This window comes from Vanessa atalanta, chromosome 1, assembly GCF_905147765.1.
Source record: "Vanessa atalanta chromosome 1, ilVanAtal1.2, whole genome shotgun sequence".
Taxonomy (NCBI): Eukaryota; Metazoa; Arthropoda; class Insecta; order Lepidoptera; family Nymphalidae; genus Vanessa; species Vanessa atalanta.
Genome location: NC_061871.1, coordinates 7411641 through 7437692, shown reverse-complemented (window position 1 = coordinate 7437692; position 26052 = coordinate 7411641). Strand labels below are relative to the sequence as shown.

At 31.3% G+C, this 26052-nt stretch overlaps 1 protein-coding gene across 5 annotated transcripts in view; it reads left to right on the top strand.

The window, feature by feature from the left end:
* LOC125065481 (protein grainyhead) overlaps positions 1-26052 on the top strand; it is a 93835-nt gene that overhangs the window by 5279 nt on the left and 62504 nt on the right. For 4 of the 5 annotated variants that reach the window (XM_047673396.1, XM_047673223.1, XM_047673152.1 and 1 more), the window contains exon 2: positions 885-1513. In XM_047673396.1, coding sequence (XP_047529352.1) covers positions 981-1513 — 533 coding nt within the window. In that variant the 5' untranslated portion in view covers positions 885-980. The remainder of the gene's footprint in view (positions 1-884; positions 1514-26052) is intronic. The other variant, XM_047673478.1, reaches the window with a different exon arrangement.

Genomic DNA, 26052 nt, shown 5'->3' with positions numbered 1-26052 from the left:
AGTAAGTAGGTATCTTGAAAGGTATCGAATTCTTGTACGATCTGGAATGTATCTGTCCTGCTTTAACTTGTACATTTCTATACACGGCACAGGCTTTCATTTTTCTGTCTCTGTTACGCAGCCCTCGCAGCCTCCGCAACTTAAAAGACCTCGTGAAAGCTTTAGAAGTATGACAGGACAATTTCAAAACAATCTTGTTATTTGATTTTCAGAAATTAATTATGACTTTGTTATTGTGAATTGTGAACGTACTTGAAATGAAACAATTTTTGATCATTAAGGTTATGTCGATTGAAATTGTGGAATTGTAATGCAAAAATAATAAGCTTTATATCGATTATATATTGTGATCAAGGTATTTTAGTTAACAAATTGAAAAGGCACGTGAGTCTGACAATGTGTTTCCAGTTTGTACCGTTCGGTGGTGCTTTCTGTGTGCCCGCGCCAGGGCAGTGCAGTTCTTGAACGAGTTCGGGCACTTCTCGCCAATCAGGTGCCACTTGATACTTGTTCTGTTCTAACTGGACTTGGATCAGCTGATACCTTTGTTGTTATCTAAGGCAAAGAGTATTTGCAAAAATGTTTTTTTTATTGTTTTGATTCTGATTTCCATGTAGGTATATAAATGTGAATATTTACATGATGAGTCTTCGTCGTGAATCAAACGAGAGTCATATACTTTTATATTGGTAAAATAAATAATGTATGTTGCCGTCAGATTATTTTTTGTCGGAATCGATATTAAATAGTTTGTTAGTTATAAAGGTAATAAACGTTATCAACAATTGCACGACCAACAAAATGAGCACGTCATGCCACTGGAATTATTTGGATTATAGAATATCTATCACTATCAGGAATGTTATGAAAAATGTGTATTTCAGTTATTAGATTTGGGGCATTCAAGCGTAGTGCGGGGCGCTCTAGAGTGGCGCCTCCGCCCGCCAGAAAACGTCACTGTGGGAGAGCAACGCGGCGTCATGTCCGCGTCGCCTCAGCCGGTCACTTGTGAGGAGCGTGCACGCACTCCTAGAGCTGCTGCGTCGCCGCCTTCCGCACCACGTTCGCCTGCGCCTGCGCATGCCGTCCTTGCTACTATGACCCCTGTTCAACCTGCTCATGATTACTATCCACACAAGGTAGAGATGGACTCCGATGACGGCTATCCACCTGAAGCACATTCTTATCGTCATTCACCTCATGAACTCGCCGCATACGCTCCTGACAATAAAGTACCTGTACAGCCAGACGTATATGATCAAGGTATGGAGTCTATCGATGAAAAGACTCCTATAGATCTTATTTATGAAGATGATAAAGAAACTGTAATATATACAACGACTCCGGATCAGAAACGAGTAGAAATGATAAGTGGACAACTAGAGGATGGCCAATTGGTCAGTGGAGCCGGCCAGCTGGTTGATGGTGGTGTATCGGTGGTAGTTGGAGCCCCCGGGCAAGGAACCGTTCTTGTACTTGCTGATGAACTAGGACAAGTTATAACAATACCCAGGTAATCATTTAAAAATATTATTAAATATTAAGTCTTCACCAATCGGGTCAAACTTATGGCAACTTTTGTTTTACTTTATAATATCATTTAATATATTTTAAACATTTTTCACCCTATGTATACTACAAATAGCTGTTTATTTATCTATATACATATATTTAGTACTACATGTAGTTTATTTTGTTATGGCCTCAATAGCCTCTACTACTTTATGTTAGGTTATAGTATATTCTGTTATAGAAATATAACACATTTTTTTCGCACGAGAGAAGCATAGCACCAATAACTGTGTGTATATTGTATCATATATCTTCATAAATAATAAAATTAAATGCACATCACCATTCTGTGATTTCCTTAGATGCGATGGTCAGCTATAAAGATTCGTTCAGCTGGTAGCTACTATGTCTATAGTCTTGCTTCATTCGTTTTTAAGTAATTATCCTTATGTTTCCGTTTATAGTGACATGTTTACAATATTAAAAATTATAAAAACATTTTTAGCAAATCTTAATGTTTGTAATGCTGGTAGGATGCTAATGCTGGAAATGAATGCTTATTACCGACGAGATAAGCTGGTACCTAAGCAGATGAAGTGCATTGTTCTACAAAATTCGATAGGTTTAATAGATTCAGTTTACGGTTATAATTTCCTCTTATATTTTTATATTCCTTGTAGTTTTAGATTTGGTCTCTTGCACACTTGTCAAAGTCACCTTACAATTTCTAGTATTTTCCATTAAATGTCAATTAATAATCATAATCACATTAACTAGGTGAACAAATAGCTTATCTTTCTATCATAATTTTCTTGCTATGTGATAGTATTAATTATGAGGAACTAAACAGAAATTGTTCTCGTGTTGGCACCTCGAAGATGTTTGAGTTATAAACAAATGAGTGTTTGTGGAAGTGAGTGGTGCACGAGTATGTGTTTAGTAATTTGTGTCGGAGGTCCACCGTCCACCGTGGTGTTCAGTGTAACGGTTGCGGGCTCGCTAGGAGCGGCGCGTGTGGGTGGAGCGACGTGCTCACCTTGAACTTGCCGCGAGAGCCGTGTCCGGCCGACTCAAACTTACTCCGGCCGCCGCTCGCACAGTGCGATCGCATTTGATGCCTTACGATATTGTAACACCACTTTAACAGTCATCATTACAACTATAAATCTAAATTTATTTTCGAATCTAACCCATTAAATATTTTAAGCTATTAAGTTGCGTATATAAAAGATGTTATTCATTAAATTTGAAATACCTTTATGATATAAAACTATATTTAAGAGTTAAAAGGTAAAAACATAGCTACTCAGAAGATCCATATATTACACATAGCTGACAAGATATTCTTGCATTTAATTAATATATGGCTAACACGTTTTTTATTGATCAATAAAGTTATTCACATAACAAACTAAAAAGAATCGAAATGGATACAAGGAAAATCTTAGGACATTTGAACATTTATTTAAAATGTTGAGCAATTTATAAGAAACGTGTAATTTTATACTCTGTTAGGAACACGGCCGCGGTGGACTTTTGTATGGCAGTGTATTAATACAAGTCAATTTTTAAAGTTATTTTTTTTGTTTTGAATATTATAGTTTTTAAATTTCAAAACTTTAATGTTTCATTTACATGTTGGCATTTTACTCGAATAGTTCATTACAATAATCACCATCTATTGAACTTATGTTTCTAATTATTTATATAAGTATTTTATTTTTCTATAAAAGATTGCCACAAAATTAAAACCACATTATTTTTTTATTGAAATATTACGCAAATTTTCTTGTTACATACCTTAACAGTAGTTACTTTTAGTAATGAAAAATTAAAATATAATGAACATACTAAACTCTATCGAATAATATTTTTTATCTATAAATACTATTACTATCACTTTATTATTTAATACCACTAACACAAAGGCCATTATGCCGGCACAAGCATCCTATTGTGATGTTAGTGCCTATGACATTGTCTGGGTGCGAAGATTTCTTGTTAACAAAAGGTAATTGTTGAAAAGAATTATATTGTTTTGTGTTTTTGTTTTACTCTTTGACTCAATTATGAATATTTTTATTATAATTTTTGTACAAATATACTATAAATTTATAAACTAATATTTTTAAATCTATGATCAAACGATAAACAATGAAAGATTTATTTCATTTTTAACATTAATGTAGTATAAAATACTCGTACTGTTCATTTTCCTGACAGCATTATAGCGCATACATAATAATAGTTTAAAGCCACAGAACGTAATCCGTGCTAAAGATGCCACGTGCTTGTCATTCATAATTTGAGGTTAATATCACTTACGACTACGCTGTGTAAATACGTAATAATGTTCCGTTGTGCGCTATACGAAAATTGTTTAAGTGTTAATCTTAGTGTAAGCAAATTTTGTTCGTAGCATTAATATATGTTGTATGTACATATTTTTAATGAATGATTAATGAATTTTATATTATGTCGAACTAATTAAACTAATCAAGGCTATCGTACTATATTTTTTGTCAAAGAGTTAAATATATTGCCTACATTGTCTCTTCAAATTCACATATCCTAATAAATACAGGATTCTATTGACAACGTCGTGTCAAATGTTTACGCAAGGGATTAATTATAGCATAGATGTTAACAGAAATATGAGTCCCAAAGTCATGAACAGGCTAAAGTTGCTTATTAAATGATTTTAAAATCATAAAGAATAAAGTCATAAAATATTATAATTTTGGTGGAGTAAAATCCTTGTCAGGAAACATTACATTAAATTTTTGATTTAATGTTTATATAAAATACCAAATTTAATGATTAGTTCGATCAAATCCTTCTACGTACATGTACGAATGAATATTATATCGAAGTGACTGTATCCTAAAAATTTTTGAAGTAAATAAATACTGTTCTATCCGTATCTTTAATGTAATTGAAATACCATGTAGAAACGTATGCCACTGAGATAGAACGAAGCCTTAATGCTGAGGTAAATTCAGATTACTGCAGTCATAATTGGCATCCAACTAATAGTATTATACGGCGCGCAGGTATTAATGATAAGCATGTATAAAATAAAAAAAGCTCTTAGTAAAAATGTATAAATAAACTCGATATGGATTGGTAGGTAAGTGATAAAAAGTCGACTGAATCGTTTAGGACGTGGAGCGAGAGGCTGCGCTGCCTCACCCGCCGCGCCTCTGAGACTTTAATGATGACTTTTTGTCGATATGCGGTCTCCGTCACGCGAGCGCAGCGTAAAGACAATAAAGTTTAAATAAAATAAGCAAACTTATTGAGAGTTTATACTTGAAAAAAAAAGGTTTTTATTACATTCATATTTCTGGTTTTGAACGTGTACTTTACATGTTAACTTTTTTATTTTTAAAAGTTCCAAACCGTATATACTATTTTTATCAAATTCCGCTATTGTCGATAACTTGGGTCATGGTCAGGCGACAGCCCCGCTTCCCGGCGCAGTCTTATTTTATTGCCTCGCACTCGCTGCGGCGAGCCCTCGAGATGAGTTTACCATCGCTCGGGTTCTCGCCCAGATCATTATTTAATGTGATTATTTGGTCGGAAACTACTTTTTTTTAAATAATAATAGTTATACTTTTTAGTTTTGGAATCTTAATCCCGATTTTAGTTTAATAGTTCCATGTTTCATAGGTATCTTTGGGATTGTAATACAATATTATTTTGATCTTTAATCACGAAATACGTCTATACCAAATATGAATTGGATTAAAGTAACATTAAAATTATTATTATTAAAATAAAACCTTTTGATTAACTTACTTTTATATATACCTATGCGAATGTAAGACATTTCACCAATGCCAGTCTGATTAAATGGTAAAGGGATATTTTAGTCGTTTTTTTTTAGTCATTACTCTACTTACTCTATAAAAAATTAACACCATAATATACATATCACTATATTTAAAGAAAGAAAGGCTTATTTAATATGAATATATTCTCAATAAATGCAAAGTTGTAATTTTAAAAACAGAATCACCTACGAGTTGAGCCAAGCGTTAAATCACTATAACAAAAGACATCAACGGGCTCCTATTAATTCCCCTGAAATGCGCGGGAAGCGCTCGACTATTGCATCATACCGCTTTTGTTCTAATACGTACTGTATCAAAGTTACGCATTTAAAACATAAAATAATATACACCTTTAAAGAGTAAAATATTTTAAAGCAAGTTGCGGTTCAAATTGACTGTGTGGATAAATACAAAGTTCAGTGTGTCCTTTAAAAATTAACGATCATCCTTTCTACCTGATGCCGCTGTCCGAGTGCAAATAAAAAACGGTTTCCCTCACGTAAAGGGTTCACTTCCCATCACATGGAGGTTGTAGATAGTCACGCACACATCCTTATACTACTCACACGTGTAAGACCGACAATATTGTAGGCAACGAAGCGGCAGCGTCCGACAGAAATCTCGACGGGGGATAAAATTTCTTTTGGTCGAAAGAATAGTATGGGTTTGATTATTGGAATATTTCATAACATATAATGGTTATTATATGTTAAGGTTTTCATATTACTCATACATTTTTGATGTACCTATATCAAAAGCATCAACATACGTAGGTATATTAATATAGGATTACAGTAATTTCCTTGTCTTTTATGACATTCAAGCTTAGCCCTAAATAAAATAGAACGTGAGTTGATTTTCGAATAGCAACATGTTGTTGCTGAACAGAAACGAACAGCAGCACATCCATTATAGTGTTTTATTATCTTATATTGGGAGTTGGGATTGTAAGACATCAGCATTTTATAGTGGAAGGTCTTTGAAAAGGTCACTTAAAATTCATTCTTATGGTCAAGTAAATACGATTGAAATGGTATTAGTATTGACTATCCCATATTAATTATTCATAGCGATATGCAACCTTTTTATATGCGGGGATCCCTTTGTGGTCAGAATTTCATAATCGGCGACTTACTTAGATTTTAATCCCTTTTTCTATTCAATACATGCTCTTGCAACTATTTTATTTCTCAAAAAATATATCTATTTATTTTTTAACTTAAAATATTTGTTTGTAAAAATTTATCATTAAAATTGAATACAAAATCTATTACTATCAAACTGACGAACTCTTTGCTTTGTCGATGTTCCGCTTTTGTCGTTCGGTGTTTTATAAAAATCTTCTCACGATTAAATATTAATATATTGTTTTCACTTGGCCAAATAAGTGATTATAATAATTGATAACATCCGGATTTTCGAATACATATGATAAAAAAAAACATTAGCAAGTAATAGATGGTTTGATTAAAACTAATAGGTATCATTCGTTATCCGATATTTACCTTTTAAAGTTCCATTGACTTTTTTAATTTCTGTAATGTATTACGTTAAACTTAAGTAAACAAGAGAGTTTGTTGTTTCATAGTCTGTTTAGCTATTACACTCGTATTTGTTTACTTTAAAAAAACAATAAATGTCACGTAATATAATTTATAATATATAACATAATTAACGAATGTATTTGTACTATATATTTTAAATAAATATCTTACATTTTTCTTAAAACAATATTTTAGATTAAAACTTTATTTTATGTACCGTATACAAATGAGCATATACATAACGTATAGATAACGTAAGAGCACCTTAATATTTCAAAATCATTAACCAACTTTGCATAGATAGGTATCTGTAATCATTGAATCGTAAAATCGGAGAAACTGTTTATTCATCGCACTGACATCGTATACGTGTATACGACACGGACATTACTCGAGTGTGTGTGTGTGGATAAGTGTGTGTGTGTCGTACTTATTAGTAGGATAAAGACGGAGAACAGAGAGGTGATCTGTGCGACTGAGAGAAACAGTCGTCAACAAGGCTAGCTTTGCCATATAAGTATATGAATGTACGATTTTATAAACTTGATTCGTTATACTGCACGATATTTTAATATTATAAGGAATGTATGCATTGCGTATAAAATATTATTTCATTATTGACTGACCAAAATTATTAACGTAGCAAAACTTTATATTGAATGTCATAATTATTTTTGACATTTTCATCATCATTTTAGTCGATATCATTTCGTTAATTAAATTCATTATTTGAATATTAATAGCGTGATAACAAAGTAGGGAATGGCGAGATAAGACGTGGGTGATTCATATCGAGTCGCCAGAAGAGATTGGTTTCTTGGCGATTAAGCAATATTAGCCTTTGCATCGCGTTTTTTGTTTAATATGGTTTGAATTGATGGCGGCTTAATTTGAAATTCAAATTTTGAAGTTGGTAAAGTTTATGATGAAGATAAACAACGGCCCGCGTTATAGAATATATTTTTTAGAATTAATTATCATAATGTTATATGACTGCGGACGGACAAATTAAGAATTATATATTTAAAGTACTAATTCCTCGTGTGTTTCTCTAACTCTACATTATTTTTATAAAAACACTGTCGTATTGGAGGAACATTACTTCATATTTTAAACCGTGTAATTAGAATTAAAAAGTATGTTATTAAAGCATGAGATCGCAATCGCGCGGGGTGCGTGTATGGGGGCCGAAACGACGACATTGCGGCAAGGACCACTGCCGCCACAAGGGCGCGCCTCTCACTCACGTCGCACCAATGTTTTCGGATGCCGATGTAATTATTGCACTTAATCGATATCAGCTACTGCAATTGTAATAACAATACTTTAATTAATGCTTTAATTATTTTTAAATCGAGAATCGACTACGAATGCATTTTTTCATGACTGCAACGGGCTAATGAATTTTTATTTACTTCATTAAGCGACGCACAATAGTTACATTCTTAATTAGGTCTCGACTGTAACCTAGATGGTCAGGTTTATAGAACCGTGCAAAAAATAAAATATACTTCATACTTAACTGTTTGGAGTGAAGGATTTTGGTGTACGTGGGATAAATTATATCTCGGCATCTTATAAGTGTCTATATTTTTTATTCAATGCTATGCAAGGACAGTTTCTTTTAGAACTCAGTCGAAGAATTTACTGTTTATACTTATATTAAAAAGAAAAACTCGGACGATATGGTCTGTTTTTTGCGTGTCACAGTGAGTGCCGTGCGCGCCACCGACTACATACAAGGAGTCGCAATCCGCCACGTCTCCGCTGCACTGCGATGTAAATGATCCCCTTGAATAATGTATCCCATTCTTGGTCAGCTCTTCTACAATCATATAAGGTACAAGGCAATTAACCGTTACTTCCAACCGCTTTCTATCTACATAAACTCGCAAAGAAGTACGTTAATTGCCAAAGCCGTTGTATGTCCAATTATTAATATACCATTAAATATCATCATTCTGAATTTAAAAAATAAATACCGCTGCGGTAATTAATTTTTATTTTTGTTAAGCGTTATTTAATAATGTAACGAGTTCAATTAATATTCAAAAAATATTAAAACTTAAAATTACTATTGTATAAATAATATTAAGTATACTTTTTTACAATAATTTACTTATAAATATTCAATAAATATCACAGTGCTAATTATATACATGGGGAGTATTATGTACTACTAAGTTCAAGACTTGATTTGAGTTAACGTCCAATGTTAGGTTTTTTTTAAAAAAATGCTCTTTTTACATAGTACTCCTACTTTATCTGATTTGTGTCAGATTGTTTTTCTATTTTTAAATTGAAGTGTGTTATAATTATCTTATTACATAGATATTTTATATATTTAATGTCATATTTATAATTTTTTGAAATTATTTGGTTGGATAAAGGGTATCTAAAAATAAAGTCGGTGGCAAATGTCACTACGGTATTATAAATCATTACTAAAATATTCCATAAGATTTTTTACTATATAATGCCACTAATACTTACTTACTTACTTACTTATTTATACATAAAAATCGTTAAATGAAAAATTATTGTTGTATTCCATAAACAAATTTAGAAAATACATATATAAAATTAGGAGCAAGTTTTTAAAATAACGAAAGTTTTCTGTAATAGTTCAATATGTTTCTGTTATACTTAGTTCGATAAATATGAAAATAAATAATTAAAAAGACGATTTCAAATTATCAAAGAAAATATGTTACTTTGTTAATTTATAGGCTATGAATCATTTAAAGTTAAAGTTACAAGTTAATTTAGCAATATCAATTCAATGTATTAACTATTAAGCTCTAGATTTCACTGCTTACTCATTTCTTATATTTAGGCACACATATAAAAGGCCGTTAAAATTTACAAATCAGTCTATGATCTCAGCGTGTCGCTATTTGATATCAACGAGCAGCTTTATGTTTTAAACCTAAAACAGATATACTGTGAGCCTTATTAAACTCAGTTAGGTTCATTTCAAATCAAATCGCTTCGTATAAATGTTTGAGCTAAGAAGTTGAACGGCGATGTTACGTACAATAAAGCAGTGTCAAAGGAGTTAACAAATGATAATGAACTCTACGTTCAGTTTGTGTGGTGTGAAATTGGTATTGTAGTGTAGTGTTGTGCGCGAGCGGGTCACGATTGAGTCGCACGCGCGTTCGTGACCTTGCTTTGCGCGCCGAGGAGAGGTCACACTCTTGTGATGATGCGCATGCGCCCGTGTATTAGACGAAACGGTTTTTGTTTTAGCTAGACTTTAATTCGCATTACGATTTTTAGATATTAATAATAACATCAAATACTAGTTTCGATTTCTGACAGTCTGAGTATGCATTTGTATGTATTTTCTTAGATCTGTGTACATTCGGGGATTATTTTATACAGTACAACTAACATTGAAATTTGGCTAAGGAGGAGTTATATGATCATATCGTTTTGGACTAAAAATGAGCATTATTAAAAGCTTGATTAAGTTTTAACGATGGTAGCTATATCAGGGTCAAATAGTTTCCCTGATTTATCGCAAGAAAACCATGCGCTTTTGACTCTATATAGAGTAGGAAAACGTACAATTATTATTGTTAGGATGCATTGTATGTACTGTTCATATAATTCACAGAGTTTTTATAAGATTAAAAAATTTATGATAAAAAATGTTAGGGACATTTAACATCGGTCGTTTTTTTTCCTTTAAACAATTTATACAATTGTGCTAATTTACAAATAGTAGATGCGATGCTGAAAATTATTTTAATGACGATAAAATAGTATTATATACATATAGTTACATACATATATGTACAGTTTATATATCTAATATTATTACATTACATTACATTAATAGCCTGTAAATGTCCCACTGCTGGGCTAAGGCCTGCTCTCCCTTTGAGGAGAAGGTTTGGAGCGTATTCCACCACGCTGCTCCAATGCGGGTTGGTGGAATACACATGAGGCAGAATTTTGTTGAAATTAGACACATACAGGTTTTCTCACGATGTTTTTTTTTCCTTCCCGCCCAGCACGAGATGAATTATAAACATAAATTAAGCACATAAAAATTCAGTGGTGCTTGCTTGGGCTTGAACCCGAAATCATCGGTTAAGATGCACGTGTTCTAACCACTGGGTCATCTCGGCTCTAATATTATTAAAATGATAAAATGGTCTTTTGTAAACAAATGTTTTATTATTAAGTATTCGTGATTTTTTGTAAATAAGTAATCATATTATTTATATATTACTCATGTATTACATTTTGTGAACGGAAAAATACTTGTAAATGAAATAAAGTTTTATTATTAAATTTTCAATTTCGAGCGTTGTTATTGTTGATAACAATCAATTTAAATAATTACTGATGATGTAAGAGTAAACAATTGACTAATAGTAGATTTAATTAATAACTGTTGTTCGTAATCAATAAACAATTAATATATTTACTATTCATTCGTACTAGTTTATGTAATTAAAGATTTCTTCAAGATTTGCAAGTCGTGTAAAATAAAATTACTTAGATTTAATGTATTTTATAGATATTGTCTGCACGTAGGTACTTACGAGTATGTGTATTACATACAACAGTCATCTAGATAACATTTTCAAATACAAATAAATCAAAACAATTGTCTTTAATTGTAATTAACTTATCACATTTATTAATAAGAATTTTAAATGTAACAATAGAAGAAATTCGTAAGTAATTATTAATATTTATTGATGTTTGCAATATAAATGATTTTTAGTTTTATTTTAATATCAAAGTATTTTTAGTGGTAAGTTTAAATATCACAGATAAACTAGTATTAATACTATGAATACAGTACTCGTTTCGAATTAATTACAAAGGACTTACTAATGTAATAAGGAGAAAAGGTTCTGAGGAATGAGAAATGCCGCCATAACAGGGCGTTGCTAACTTTCTCTTGACAAGACTCGCTCTGAGACACGGGTGCAAGTAATCTCAGCCAAGCCTTTAAATAATAAAAGTCAAGCCGATTATGTAATAAAATTTTAGCAAACACAATATGAGAAGTATAATAATTCTCTGACATACAAACATATTCGTAACTAGTTAAATGTTCATGGTTTTTTTCGCTGCGAATCGATTTATTTGTTCTTTTGTTGAGAGCTTTATAAATGGTTTGGTATTTACAGTAAATCATGAAAAAGTTCTCAGTACTCATGCCCGTACTTGGATAATAATATCCCCCGAAGATGGTAAGAATTCGCAGCAAGATCACTACTTGCACATGCTAATGTTCCTCATTACATACTCGATGGAACTTCAATTTGTATCTTTAATCTTAACAAAAAAAAAACAACAAATAAGTGCTTGTCGGCAAATAATTAAGATAGGGTTCAGTAACCGTGCTACTAAACCAAAGTTATTTGAGTGGTCACTTCACACCTTGTACGATAACAATATATAGAAACCAAATATATATACATACAGTTATAAATTATACAAAGAAAAAGTTACAACTTGTCTTGGAATTTGTTTTAACACAGTTTTTAAAAATTAAAAATCATTCTTGACGTTATCTATCGATCTTTTTGTGACTATATCAATGGCGTTCCTAATACATGAAATCAAATGGAGAAATAAGAAAAAGAATAATACATCATTTGTAAATTATTTATTGACGATACAGTGGTAGAAATATCGGAAGATTATCCGCCGTTGAACTGAGTTTGTTTTTAATACTGGCAGGTACTTAAAAATATAAAACTTAAGAGAATATTATTTTAGTAATTTATTTTATATTGCTCATATTCAAACCAATAGACTATCTTACCTTAGTGTTTTGATATGGCATCATCTTCCAATAATGTTTTTAGCATTTCATTAATGCATTTGTAATAAACCCGCAAACATATTCTCGACATTAAACGTAAACTTCGAATGGGTCGCGTAACAGCGGTTAGTAAATATAATTAAAGATGGTATCAGATCATTGACCTTAATAAAAGTGGCCGTGAAAATTTTAATAACACAAAATACATTAAAGGTAATGCCTTCTTACTATCATCTAAGTTTAATAAAATCTTTGTTGCTATTGATTATATTTTTGATGTTCTATTTCGTATTTATAAACCAACACATGTGCACATTATTAGCTTTAAATATATTATCTGTTCTTAAATTAACAATCAACTAAACTTTATTGATATTTGTAAAAAATATTAATTTATTTTGTTATGATGACACCATTTGATTATTTTTATGTTAAGTCTTAAATCTGAATTATTCTTTTGCATTTTTTTTGTCATTTGAATATTGAAGTCTATAGTTAGTATGTTTAATTAGTTTTTACCAGGTACCGGGTGGCACGGTAGTGTTTGGAAACAAAATTCTAACGCTAGAAAAAGATTCTTCGCTTGTGCGGCTAGTAGTAGAGTTTCATCCAAATCATTAAGTTTCCTTACAATGTACTTTTTTAACGGCGAGTAAGAGATGAATTGTTGTTAACACAAATTATGAAGACGTAAATTAATTCATTTTCGATAATATTTGAACTCACGATCTTCGGTTTGTATCCATTATACACACACATAAGTGAGCACTTGTCACTACACAAAAGCCATTTGAATACGAAATATGTAATATAAAATCTACCAATACATTGATCAAATCCACATTTTTTTATATAATTCGACAGATATAGAGTTTATTAATTAATCTTAAATATTTTACGTAATTATCTTATAAGTTGTTGATGCTCATAAGTAAAATATATGTGTATGATAATGTTCAATTTCATCAGCATCTATAATATTATTTCTATTAATAACCGCAAACTCCTTCGGAGAAATAACGGTCCCGTGGTTATAACTCTTTGGAACGATCTCATTGATAAACATTCTAAATGTTGATTTGCAGCCAATCGAATGTCTATTATTCATAATTAGACTAACTTCCTTTCAACCTTAATATTCTTTTTAAGTTTAGTTGCCCAATTAAAAGAAAAAAAAAACAATACTGCTCGTATAATAAAAGATTGTATTTTTCCATTTTTGATAGAGGCTTTAACTCTTGTTTATATTTGACATGTTAGTTTTTATTTCTAAATAAGAACAAAATAATTCTATTGACATCTGTAATGAGAGTTTGCCTATGCATAAATTTAAATAACATCTTAAAAACATTGATGAATTAGGTCTTTTACTTGATACAAGACTATATAGATGTTAAAAAAACGAAGAGCGTTGAGGATAAATAATAATTTAATTGTATTTAATTAACGTACCTATGTAATTTAATTGGAAGAAAAAAATTAGTACTGAGTTTCTTGCTGATTCTTCTCGGTAGAATCTAGATTTCGAACCGGTCGTAGCTTTACGTTTACATTACTCGTATAATAACACATGAATTCAAAAGTTCTTATTAGAACCTACTTAAACAAAAATATTTGATTTGGTTTTGTAAATAAAATATAAAGAAATTGTAAATAAAATAGTATGAAATATTTTATTTTTAGTAGTTAATTCTTCAGAAATCTTGTCGTTTTCTTGGCATAATGTACAATATTAAAATCCGGTAAGAGTAATTGGAGTTTAAGCAGAGAAGTACTTTGTTTAAGCGGTCATATAATTGCATTTAATAGTTGACTTTTGCAATGCACGCGTATTCGGAATACTTTTCATAACAACTTTTAAAAGAATAAACCAATTTTAATATATTAAATAACTCGAGCGCTCAACACAAGTAACATTCTTTTATTTAATATGTTTTTGTACAATAATGAAAATAATTAAATATTTAACAGAACTGATTCAATAAAAAATTGACTAAATAATATCCCGGGAAAAAAATAATAAGTGTAGTTTGACCTGTTACCCTATACAGTAAAACGTTGGGTAGGTAGTACCTTCTAGGTACGTATTATAAATATTATGTAATAAGCTTTTAATGGATTTTATAGGTACAAATAATAGTAGTTGAAACTTATTTTGTATTATACTTCTATGAAGGTTTTAAGGTAAAGATAAAATACTATTCGTGCTCCAAAATTAGATTGATGTTGCTTACATTTGTCTGTATACAAAAACTATAATAATCCATCTTCTCTCTAAACAGTTAGATATAAGATCAAGCCATATGTTAAAGGTTATGTAGGTACATATGTCAAATGTGACCATCTATTACGTTCATTCGTGGCATCTACGGTTATATCGTATTCCCATTTGTACGTATTTATGTATTCTTAGATTTTATTAATTAGTTTATTCTATGCCTTTCGAAAGTAATAAAAAATATTTATCTGTGAAATTTATTATGTATCTCATTATTTACACTATCATCTCATATCCACGATGAATTTATTATTAGTATTTATTAAACAGATAATGAATTCTTATATATCATTCTACTATTGAAGATTTTCAACTTCGTAATAAACAGCGGCTTTTGAGAAGAGAATATATTATTCTGGCTTTTACAACTCATTACGCATATTTGAATGATAAACAAACTAAATTTATCTACTGTATAATCTATATAAGCTACAAATAAAAATTAGTTTTTGTCTCATTTAGGTTGTAAATAATAAAAAAATATATCGTAATTAAGCCGATTTAAAAACAAGGTTGTTAATTTCAATTATAGAGCAATAAAAACAAATTTACAAAGCATATATAAAAACTTAACTTATAAATTCAACATTTTTTTTTAAATAATAAACATGAATATACTTTATATAAGATTCCTTTAAACTATCAACTAAATCTGTATAAGCGTTTATTTTATCTGTACTGTTAAGGTATTGGCATTCATTAATAATGTACGTTGCTTCATTAAACTTATTAAAGTACCCACTAAGGAATAATGAGACTTAAATACTCATATAATGCCAATAGTTGTGAAACAAAACAAAATACAATGATTATTTGTGAAATTTTCTTCCATAATAGACGGTTAAATAAGTTTTTAAAAATTAAAAGTAAGGCATTTTTAGAAAATAAAATGTAAATTTCTACTTCGTCATAATGAGTTCATGGTTACGCGATAGACAAAATCAAAAATAAATTAATAATATTCGATTATTTTTATTACTTGCTGGCTATTATTATGTTATTTTTATATTCACTCTGATTTTGAGTTTAAATTATAAAACTCTATACTAAATCTCTACTTTTTTTGTGTACTGTCGTTGCATTTATTATACAATTATTTAAGGTATTGTTATATATTGTGTCCATGTGTGGCATTTCTGTAATTGTGTTCAGCTTAGCGAATGAAATTTAAAAAAAAAAACAATCATTATCGAATAACTAGCCAGCCGCTTAACAAAATTTTTCCGTATTGGGCTTATATAACTAACCTCACGGACCATGTCTTTTTTCTTAAAAATCTAGTTATTATTTAGACAAATGAATGATCCAAAGTCTAAAGTATAAACGGCGAATATCATTGTATTTGTTACATATGTTTTTCTTTTTCTATTTTTTTACATCAGAATGGGCAATAGGTGTATAAAATTCATTCGCATACATTTTGGAAAACAACAGCTCTGACATGTATACTTATATTTTAAAAGTGAAAGTAACTCTGTATGTCTGTTAAGTTTTCAGGACTAAACTATTATGAAAAAAACAATAGCTCGAACCCCGAAGAAGGACATAGGTTACACGGGTCACACTTTTACATCTAAAACATACGAATCTACTAACACGCGGGCAAAACTACTAAAAAGTGTGTATACCTTTTTTGTTGATTTCCTTAGAAATCGCTTTGGTATTTTTATTCAACTACGATAAAATAATAATAATTAATTTACTTATCGTTATAGGAATGTTACATCGGATTTATATTTAATGCATGAATTCGAAAAAAATAAAACTAATAGTATAAGTATTCGTAATAAGTTTATAACTTTTTTAATACAATTATACATACAAACGGTAAAATCGATCTTGAGGGATGTCACATAGAAGCGAGAAAACCCCTCAGCTAACGAGGCGGCAGCGATCCATGTCAGTTCCTACGTTTCATTATACCTGGATTGCATTTTATTTAAAACAATAGTGGACGTGTCTGGCATACAACAGTGCGGGCGGCTGGGCCTGCGACAAACATGTCTCCCTCGCCAATCAATGGTGAATTAAAAAAAAAAAAAGTCGTTCATATTTATTTTATTCAATACATTATTATCATTCCCTTGAACCTTGATGCGATTTATGTTTAAATAATGTCTACTCTAAATTATATGAATTAAGTTAAGTACATTTAATAATTTTATAAAAAAGTAATATTGCAAATATAAACAAGACACGCATTGAAATTTAATGTATTATTATTCTATTTGTATAGAGTCAAAAAGTTTATCAGCCTTCGTACCACTAGATGTCTCTGATAACCAAGCAAACCTCTTAATAATTTGGATTGTCGCTAATAGGTGGCGCTTGCTACGCTATTAAAAAACTAAATGAGATCAAATTAATCTGTAAATAGTAAAGGTAGAGGCTTATTTAATTATGCAGGATTACATTAAATTTTGATTTATATGAACGAACTAAATTATTATATTTTTTTAAAACTTATACGTATTCATTTAAAATAACACAAGGCAATAAAAACAGCTTAATCACATTCTATCGTAAATTGTATTATTTGTATGAATTAATATGTCGTATAAACGTACGTTGCAAGTAGGGTTTTTGCATTTACTTAGTATTTAGTTATCATATCCCTCGCGTTATTGACCCTAATCTTTATAATATACGGTTATGTAGAATACACAACCATAAAAGTGTTATTTAAAATCATAAGCACGAAAATTGAATAGGGATATGTTTTTTGTTATGATAATAGTTTACTTACTACGCAAACACGGTACACATAATTTTTTCATATAATGTCTAAATGTAGCATATAATACCAAATGCTCAGAATATGAATCCATATTATAGTTATTTAAAGGCTTTTATAGACAATTATATCATACGACATGATTTATTTGTCAATCATTAAATGCGTATTAAAATATAAAATCATTTCACAAATTTTGTAATAAAAATCAGGTTGTTACTCACGTAAGGAGTAAGTAATCGTCATACAATACAGTATAAACGAGGAGTGGAAGGATAAGGCACATGTATCATATTAACGCAGCTGGGGATCAAGTGTATAAGGCTGATTTATTTTATTTAATCTTAAATTTGGTTAATATTTAAATTGCGCAAAACCAATTTAATTTATAACATTTAAATAAAGACCTAACAACCAATTTGTTATAATTTATTCATTACGATTATTGCGAAAGCGTATGATTATGCGTTTCGAGACGAAAATAAACCGAGGATAGGTATTACGATAAGCAATCGACGCCGATGTAATCACAGCTGTAAATACAATAATGCGTTGAGTTTGCAATATTGTTGTTTTTATAGTTTCATTGAATACCGTTCTGATTTGATACTTGTTTGAAGTAATTTACATATATATAGCTTTGCCATTTACTTATCGTCATGAAGGGTCCTATGCGTTCGAGATACGAAGAAGGCAATGTATCTGGTCTTTACTGAGAGCGGTAGTGGACATTGCGAGACGCTTTAATAATAAAGCGAGGCAGATCGCTAGTGCGGTCACGTTCCCATTGTTCAAGCGGCTGATAAAAAGTTCACAGAGAACTAATAATTAGTTTCAGTGCCTATGGAGTTGATTCGCGAAACAAGAAGCTTAATTAGGGCTCATAAATTCTCAGAGCAATGTTTTTGCTGTTTTAAAGTTATTATAAACAGCTTGAGCTTAAGGTACTTAATAATAAATTATACAAAAGACAATGCCTTTACTCTATTTGTAATGTAGCATTATTGGTGAATTTAAAAAATGAAACGTAATGAATTTGTCTGAATTGACATTTACTTTATGATTGAAAATAAATAAAAATATATTATTATAGTATTATAAAAATAACAGCACTGTGGAATAGTCTCCAAACCTTCTCAGGGAGAGGAGGCCTTAGGCAGCTGTGGGGCCTTTACAAGTTACTTCTTTATACAAAAATGTATATACTTTTGGGTTAACCTTTAATTTTATTTACAAGCTAGATTGTTAAATCATTCTTATTATTCTATATTTAAAAAAAATATATCAATATTATTACTATATTATTAAAGTGTTATGTACATACCCAATAATTTTTGACATCGCTTGTAATTTGATGACTTTTGCCTAATTATGGATGTTTCCAACTATCATTTTTATTTTGAAGAAATATAGGTGTCGATTATTATCAGGTATGATTTGATCGATAAATGATATAGGAATGTCATATTGGAAACCTCTGACCTGAGCTATACTTTAAATTAATTTTGTTAAATGCTCATACTAAGCCCATTCGGTGAGAAAGATTACAATCTATATTTTTTTCTTCAATACCTATTACGCTGATAAAAATAACTGTATAGCTGTAATAATGTAAGGGTCTTCTCTTTTATACAGGGACAGGGTGAGTTTATTTTAACATTCTGTAAATCAGAATGTTAATGGGTAAAATAATAAAATAATAAATATCGAATCAATACCATAGCCGATATAGAAAATATTATAATTAAAACTTAAATTTCATTGAGCATGTTTTACTGTTTGTTTTAAATAGAGGAATGCCTTATAAAAGTAAGATGAATTTTCTAAACTTTCAATAAATTAGCAGTCGGTATTTTCAACAAATATGTCACATAAATAGCTATGTAAATTATACCTTAGATTCCTATTCAGATAACATCACATAAAATTACATCACCGTATACGTTTTATATTGTTAAAAGGATTCTGGTGTTACAACATATTACGTAATGTTAGTAATATATTCACAACATTTTATTAACTGCAGCACAGCCGCTGGGACGGCGACGCTGCCTGAGGGCGAATTAGTTTCACGTATGTCGAGATTTACAGCTAATTACTTTAACGCGTAACCACCAGTTCCGCGCCATCCAAGCGGTAATATGGACATGATTACATTTTAAAACAACATGTATTAGGTTTTGTGTGATAAAAGTAACAATAGTAAAAATATAAATAAAACCTTTATGTTGACAAATAGTCACTATCAGAATATTATGTTTCGTTAAATTACTAATAACAAACACAATAAATATATCATGTACTAACTATAATGCATGCGGTATGTCGCCCGTCAAAACGTTGAAATCGACAAGTTTGCAAATTACATGCATTTTCAAATGAGTTGTTTATATTGAGGGTTATTTGATCACTATCAGTACACAACCACGGCTTCAATAATATGGCATTGTGGGAGGTTCCATTTGTAACGTTAAACATAAAGTGCATACGCTGGCGCATGTTGCGTATCAAGCAGATCGACGGAGTGATAGGTCAATACGAGCACGCGTGCAATGTTTTTCTATGCATTTTACTTATTCTCGCTCCGCCCTTCGTGCTAATTTAGTTGAGCATAAATCTCGCTTTACGTTTACCGTACCTTGTCGCCATTCGTCACCGTTGTCCGACTGCCATCTGAAAACCGAACGTGATTCGGTTATTACAATGCACTAAACGCACCACTTAGACGCCTCATTAAGCAAATTTATTTCTCTCCGTTGTAATTCGACACGATACTAAGTTTGCTATGGAATTACATTGAATAATTGAAATAATTGAAAATGTGATGCAACTTTCAGAAAATACTATATAGCTAGTTTAAGAAATATACTCTATCATGATCATAATTTCATATATATATATATTTTGATTTTTATATATCATTATTAAATAAATTTTATTATAATTGTAATTATTTATTTCAAGAACAATAAGGTTTTGTTATGTCGTAAATAACATCTTGCCCTTTGAAAAAAAACATACAAATTAATCCCACGGAAACCGTAAATTTTTCTAGGATAATGTGCTATTCCAGACTATAATTTATATCTCTTTGTCAAATTTAGTTCAGATCCGATCAGCCGTTGAGGCGTGAACAACTATCAGCTATCCAAACTTTCGCATTTATAATAATAGTAAGATAGAATAGCTGACTTGTTGTCGCTTCAAAAGGCGTAGACAACTTCAAATATAGTATTTGAATACCATCCAAATAATGTTGAATAAAAGTACAATATATTATTCAACTTTAAAGCTAGAAACTATTTTTAAATACTCACACGCATTAACATGTAAATTTAAACAACGCATGATATAATTATCTGGTAATAACAATTTAATCAAAGACCTTTTTTGAGACTAAAGTGTTACTTTTTTAGTCTTACGTAATCATACTTTTATATTACAATATAAACTACTATGCGGAGACTTCGTTTTATCTCGGTTAGGACAAAGGAGGAAATTTAGGGCTCAGAGTTGAGACCAATATTCATATTTTGTTTCATTGAGACAACGAATAAGATTTTTTTTCCATAGAACGTTATAAAACCAAAAAAATTTCATTAAAACGACAACAAAATATATATGATATTAATTATTTATTAAATTATCTTAATTTAGTTGTAATAAATTATTTAAAAAAAATCAACTATATATTAAAGGACGATGACTATAATTGCCGGCAATTCTAAATTTCTAATTACTTATAGGTTTTATCACTCTCTCACGGTCCGACTTTTTAATGATCATCACATTTTTAATTCAGTTTTAAATAGAGCCTCCATAAATTTTATAGCGATATCGAGTCATTGGTTGTTAGGTATAGATATAGATGAATCTGTTGTTAGGTTGTTGACATCGATTACAAATTTCCGAATCTTCTATGAGTTACGAAATATTAATGAGGTTTCCTAAGCTTTTGATTGCTTTCTTGAAGTCAAAATTAATTTATGGAGCATCGATTCGTACCTTCTTGTTTTTTTGTAATGGCAATTTTATTCAAATTGTATAAAAAACCTTGATAAATGAATAACATGTTTTTATAATTAGGATACAACTAATTTTAATTAATAAGTAATTGTTTTTATATTTACTTCATGGTAATTATAAATTTCTTTGTTTTTTACTACTGTTTTTAAACGGTGATATAAAACAAAGTTAAATTATATTATTGTCTATGACTTTGGGGTCTATTCAGTTACTAAGAATAGTTAGATCTCTGATATTAGTCAAACTCTACACATTGTACATTACACATCATTTCTTTAACCTCAGTCACATTATCTTTTACAGATATAAATTACACAGTACAGAATACGTTTATATCACTCTAACATCTGTCCATATAATCCTGTGATAGCCATTACGGATATACCAGGCCATCGTCAAACTACCTCGTAAACGTGTTACACAGCTACTAGAAATGTAATTTAGCGGTACTAGGAAAGAAATGATAACTATCTCTAGATGAATGAACCATAAAGCTGCAATATCGTCACATTTTTTTTTCTTGTTAAGGTGTAGTGAAAACTTATCTGTTTAATCATGTAATATGTGTCACTAACTGTAATACCTATTTATTTTTTACGTTTATAAAAAAAAACAAACTTTTTTTAGAAAAGATCTATTTTATCACATACAATTGCATACAATGCTAAGTTTGTTTAGAAGGCAGAGATTAGTTATTTTAATAAATGTTATTAAACTTAAGTGTTCTAAAAATACCTGAATGGTTATGAGGCCCTTATAAACGTTGATAAATAAAATGTATCAAGGCGGCTTACATAAGTCATGAAATATAAATATTTATGATAATTTGCAATCTTTTTTATGTGTTAGATTAAGTAGATTTTAATTTATTGGTGTTGTTTCGGAAAAACAAACAACAATTTTATATACAACATATAATTATAATTCAAGTGGCATATTAATTTAATGAAAGATTTATTTGTATGACTCAATTTAATTTAAAAAATGATTGTGTCGAACAAAAAAGAAATTGTACATTTTTTTTAACGCAATGCTTTGCAAAGCACGCAAACCTCGATAGTTAATGATATTTCGAGTATCGCGTTGGATATACGAAATCAAATATGAAAATTGTCACAAAACTAAGCTACAATTTAATTATAATTGGTTCGAGCGAGAGTGACATTGGAGATTGTCAGATTTAAATCATGTCCAAGGTGGTAGTCTCTCTCTTTCGTGTAGCGCTAAAATGGCGACTGAGCTGGCATTTAAATGCCATGCATTTTTAAATTCATGCGACGTACGTAATTAACAATTCAACTTCGATTACTTTGTCATAAATGCGCGCCTATTTATCGTCGGTGTCCGTTAGGAAGCTAGTTAAGAATTCATGATACTTAGTGATGATATGATGATGATTAGTGAGCAATTAAAGTTTATGATTTCTGTGAATATTACTAACATCAGTGCACGGTGAAATAACTTAAATGTTTTTATGGAGAAGATATTTTTCTTGAAACTAATAGGTATAGAACATGAGATACAAAGGCTTGTTTACAAATCGAACGGCAATCAATATTCTTACTAATCCTGATAAACTGATATTAAGTCAAATTATTTTTAAGATACTTATATATTGCGATTTGCGAGTTATCAAGCGAATGCTGGCCACATAAGGCCAACAAGTTTATGGAAAACATCATCATGTTCCCTTCCTTGCGTCGTAACTTTTTATTTCTCCAAATAAAAATCCACGTGTAAAAAATATGTTGTGAAAGTAACATTCAAGTATCACATATTATTCTGAGAACTGCTAGATAATCTCGATTTTTTTTTATAGTTTTGAAATACAAGTTAAATTTATACTACAAATAGACATATGTCATTTTCGCTAGGTGCATCGGGTCAATTTATCAATGCTTGTCAAATGACATGATTTACTGCGGCATGCTCGTGTGCGAGAGACTGCGTATAAAAATATGTTGCCCATTGGGAGTGGCTATAGGTACTTTTAGCTGAGTCGTGCATATAGTTGTAGAGATAAAAGACATAGTTATTCGAAAATATTTTAGAAACAAATGACAAACTCAAAATAAGCACAGTTGTTCAGATTTTTAACATTGATTGAAGTTATATTTAAGTTAATAATAAAAAAGTTTATTATGAAATGTCAAGCCAATCCAATATTATATATTGTCAAACACTCCGAAAGGGCCTTAGGGTAAGGGTACCACATAGAATTCCTAATTTAGGTAACAGTTAAAGAACCTGAAGTATGAAAGTGAGCGTTAAGTAATTATAATATATAAGTAGGTAGGTTTAGTAGCAACTAATATGGAACAGTTTTGTCTTTTTTTGTATTTTTATAGAATTTGTCTGCCTCATTCAAATCCTCTCGTTTGCTTATAAAACTCGTCCAATTCTTTTTGGCTCAATGAAAAAGCCCTTTGGACCTTCCGTTAATGACAATTTGATGATATGTTTTAAAAATTATATTATGTCAAAAAACGGAGGGAGAACTCCGGAGGCGTGGAGTAGGAGTGTGGTCGTCCTGTTCTTCAAAAAGGGAGACAAGACCCTGCTGAAGAACTATCGACCCATATCCCTAATGAGCCACATCTATAAGCTGTTTTCAAGAGTGATCACGAACCGTCTTGCGCGAAGATTCGACGAATTCCAACCCCCGGAACAGGCCGGATTTCGGAGCGGATACGGCACCATAGACCACATCCACACAGTGCGGCAGATTATACAGAAGTCCCATGAGTATAATCGGCCCCTGTGTCTCGCATTCGTGGACTATGAGAAGGCCTTTGACTCGGTTGAAATCTGGGCTGTTCTGGAGTCCCTGCAGCGTTGCCAAGTTGATTGGCGATACATCCAAGTGATGAGATGTCTCTACAAGGCCGCCACCATGTCCGTCCAAGTACAGAGTCGGCAAACGAATCCCATACCATTGCATCGAGGAGTGAGACAAGGGGACGTTATTTCCCCCAAATTGTTCACTAATGCAATGGAGGACATGTTCAAGACGCTGAACTGGAAAGGGCGTGGCATCAACATCAATGGCGAGTACATCTCTCACTTGAGATTCGCAGATGACATCATCATCATGGCATACAACAGATGCTGAATGAGCTGGCTGATTCTTCTATGCGCATCGGCCTACGGATGAACTTGGATAAAACCAAGGTCATGTTCAATGAACATGTTCTACCGGAACCGATTGCGATACACGGTACCGTCCTCGAAGTTGTTCAAAAATATGTCTACCTCGGGCAGACATTGCGATTAGGTAGAAACAACTTTGAGGACGAGTTGAATAGAAGAATTCAGCTAGGTTGGGCAGCATTTGGGAAGTTACGACGAATCTTCACATCGTCGATCCCACAGTGCCTTAAGACGAAAGTCTTCAACCAGTGCGTCCTACCCGTCATGACATACGGAGCCGAAACGTGGACACTCACGACAAAGCTGGTCCACCGGGTTAAAGTCGCTCAGCGTGCTATGGAAAGGGCTATGCTCGGAGTATCTCTGAGGGATCGCATCAGAAATGAGGTGATCCGTCAGAGAACCAAGGTCATCGACATAGCCCACCGGATTAGTAAGCTGAAGTGGCAGTGGGCTGGCCATATTTGTCGTAGAATCGATAACCGTTGGGGAAAACGTGTTCTAGAGTGGAGACCGCGTCTCGGCAAACGTAGTGTAGGACGTCCTCAGGCTCGGTGGAGTGACGATTTGCGCAAGACGGCTGGCAGGAGCTGGATGCGAGTTGCCGAAGAAAGACCACAGTGGCGTGCATTTGGAGAGGCCTATGTCCAGCAGTGGACGAATGCGGGCTGATGTGTGTGTGTGTGTCAAAAAACATTTAACAAAATATTTATAAAGAGAATCACCAGTATTTTGACAAAGTCAAATCCACGCACTATTCTGATAAAATTGCATTCTAACTTTAAATATTATATAAATACTTTTCCCCGAATTTATAGTACACATGTTGTAAAAAATATGTAAGAATCGATATACCATGGTCTTAGTCGAAAATAGTTTAAATCCTATTAAGATACATATATGTTTTATCTTTGTTTTCTATCAACTTCAACTTTCCGTTTACGATTGCTTAACCGTCTCTGTAGCTGTACTAAGGTAGTCATTTGATTTTGAATTGTAAGAAATGGCGAACCTCGTTACTAATTTAATATCATGGTGCCTCTTTATAAGAAGCTAAGGTAATTTTGCACGCAAGGAGGATAGCGACATATACCATTCTCGACAACAATCAATTATTATCTGCAATCCATAATAACGAACAATTAATTTTTTCTTGGTGCACGTAATAGGAC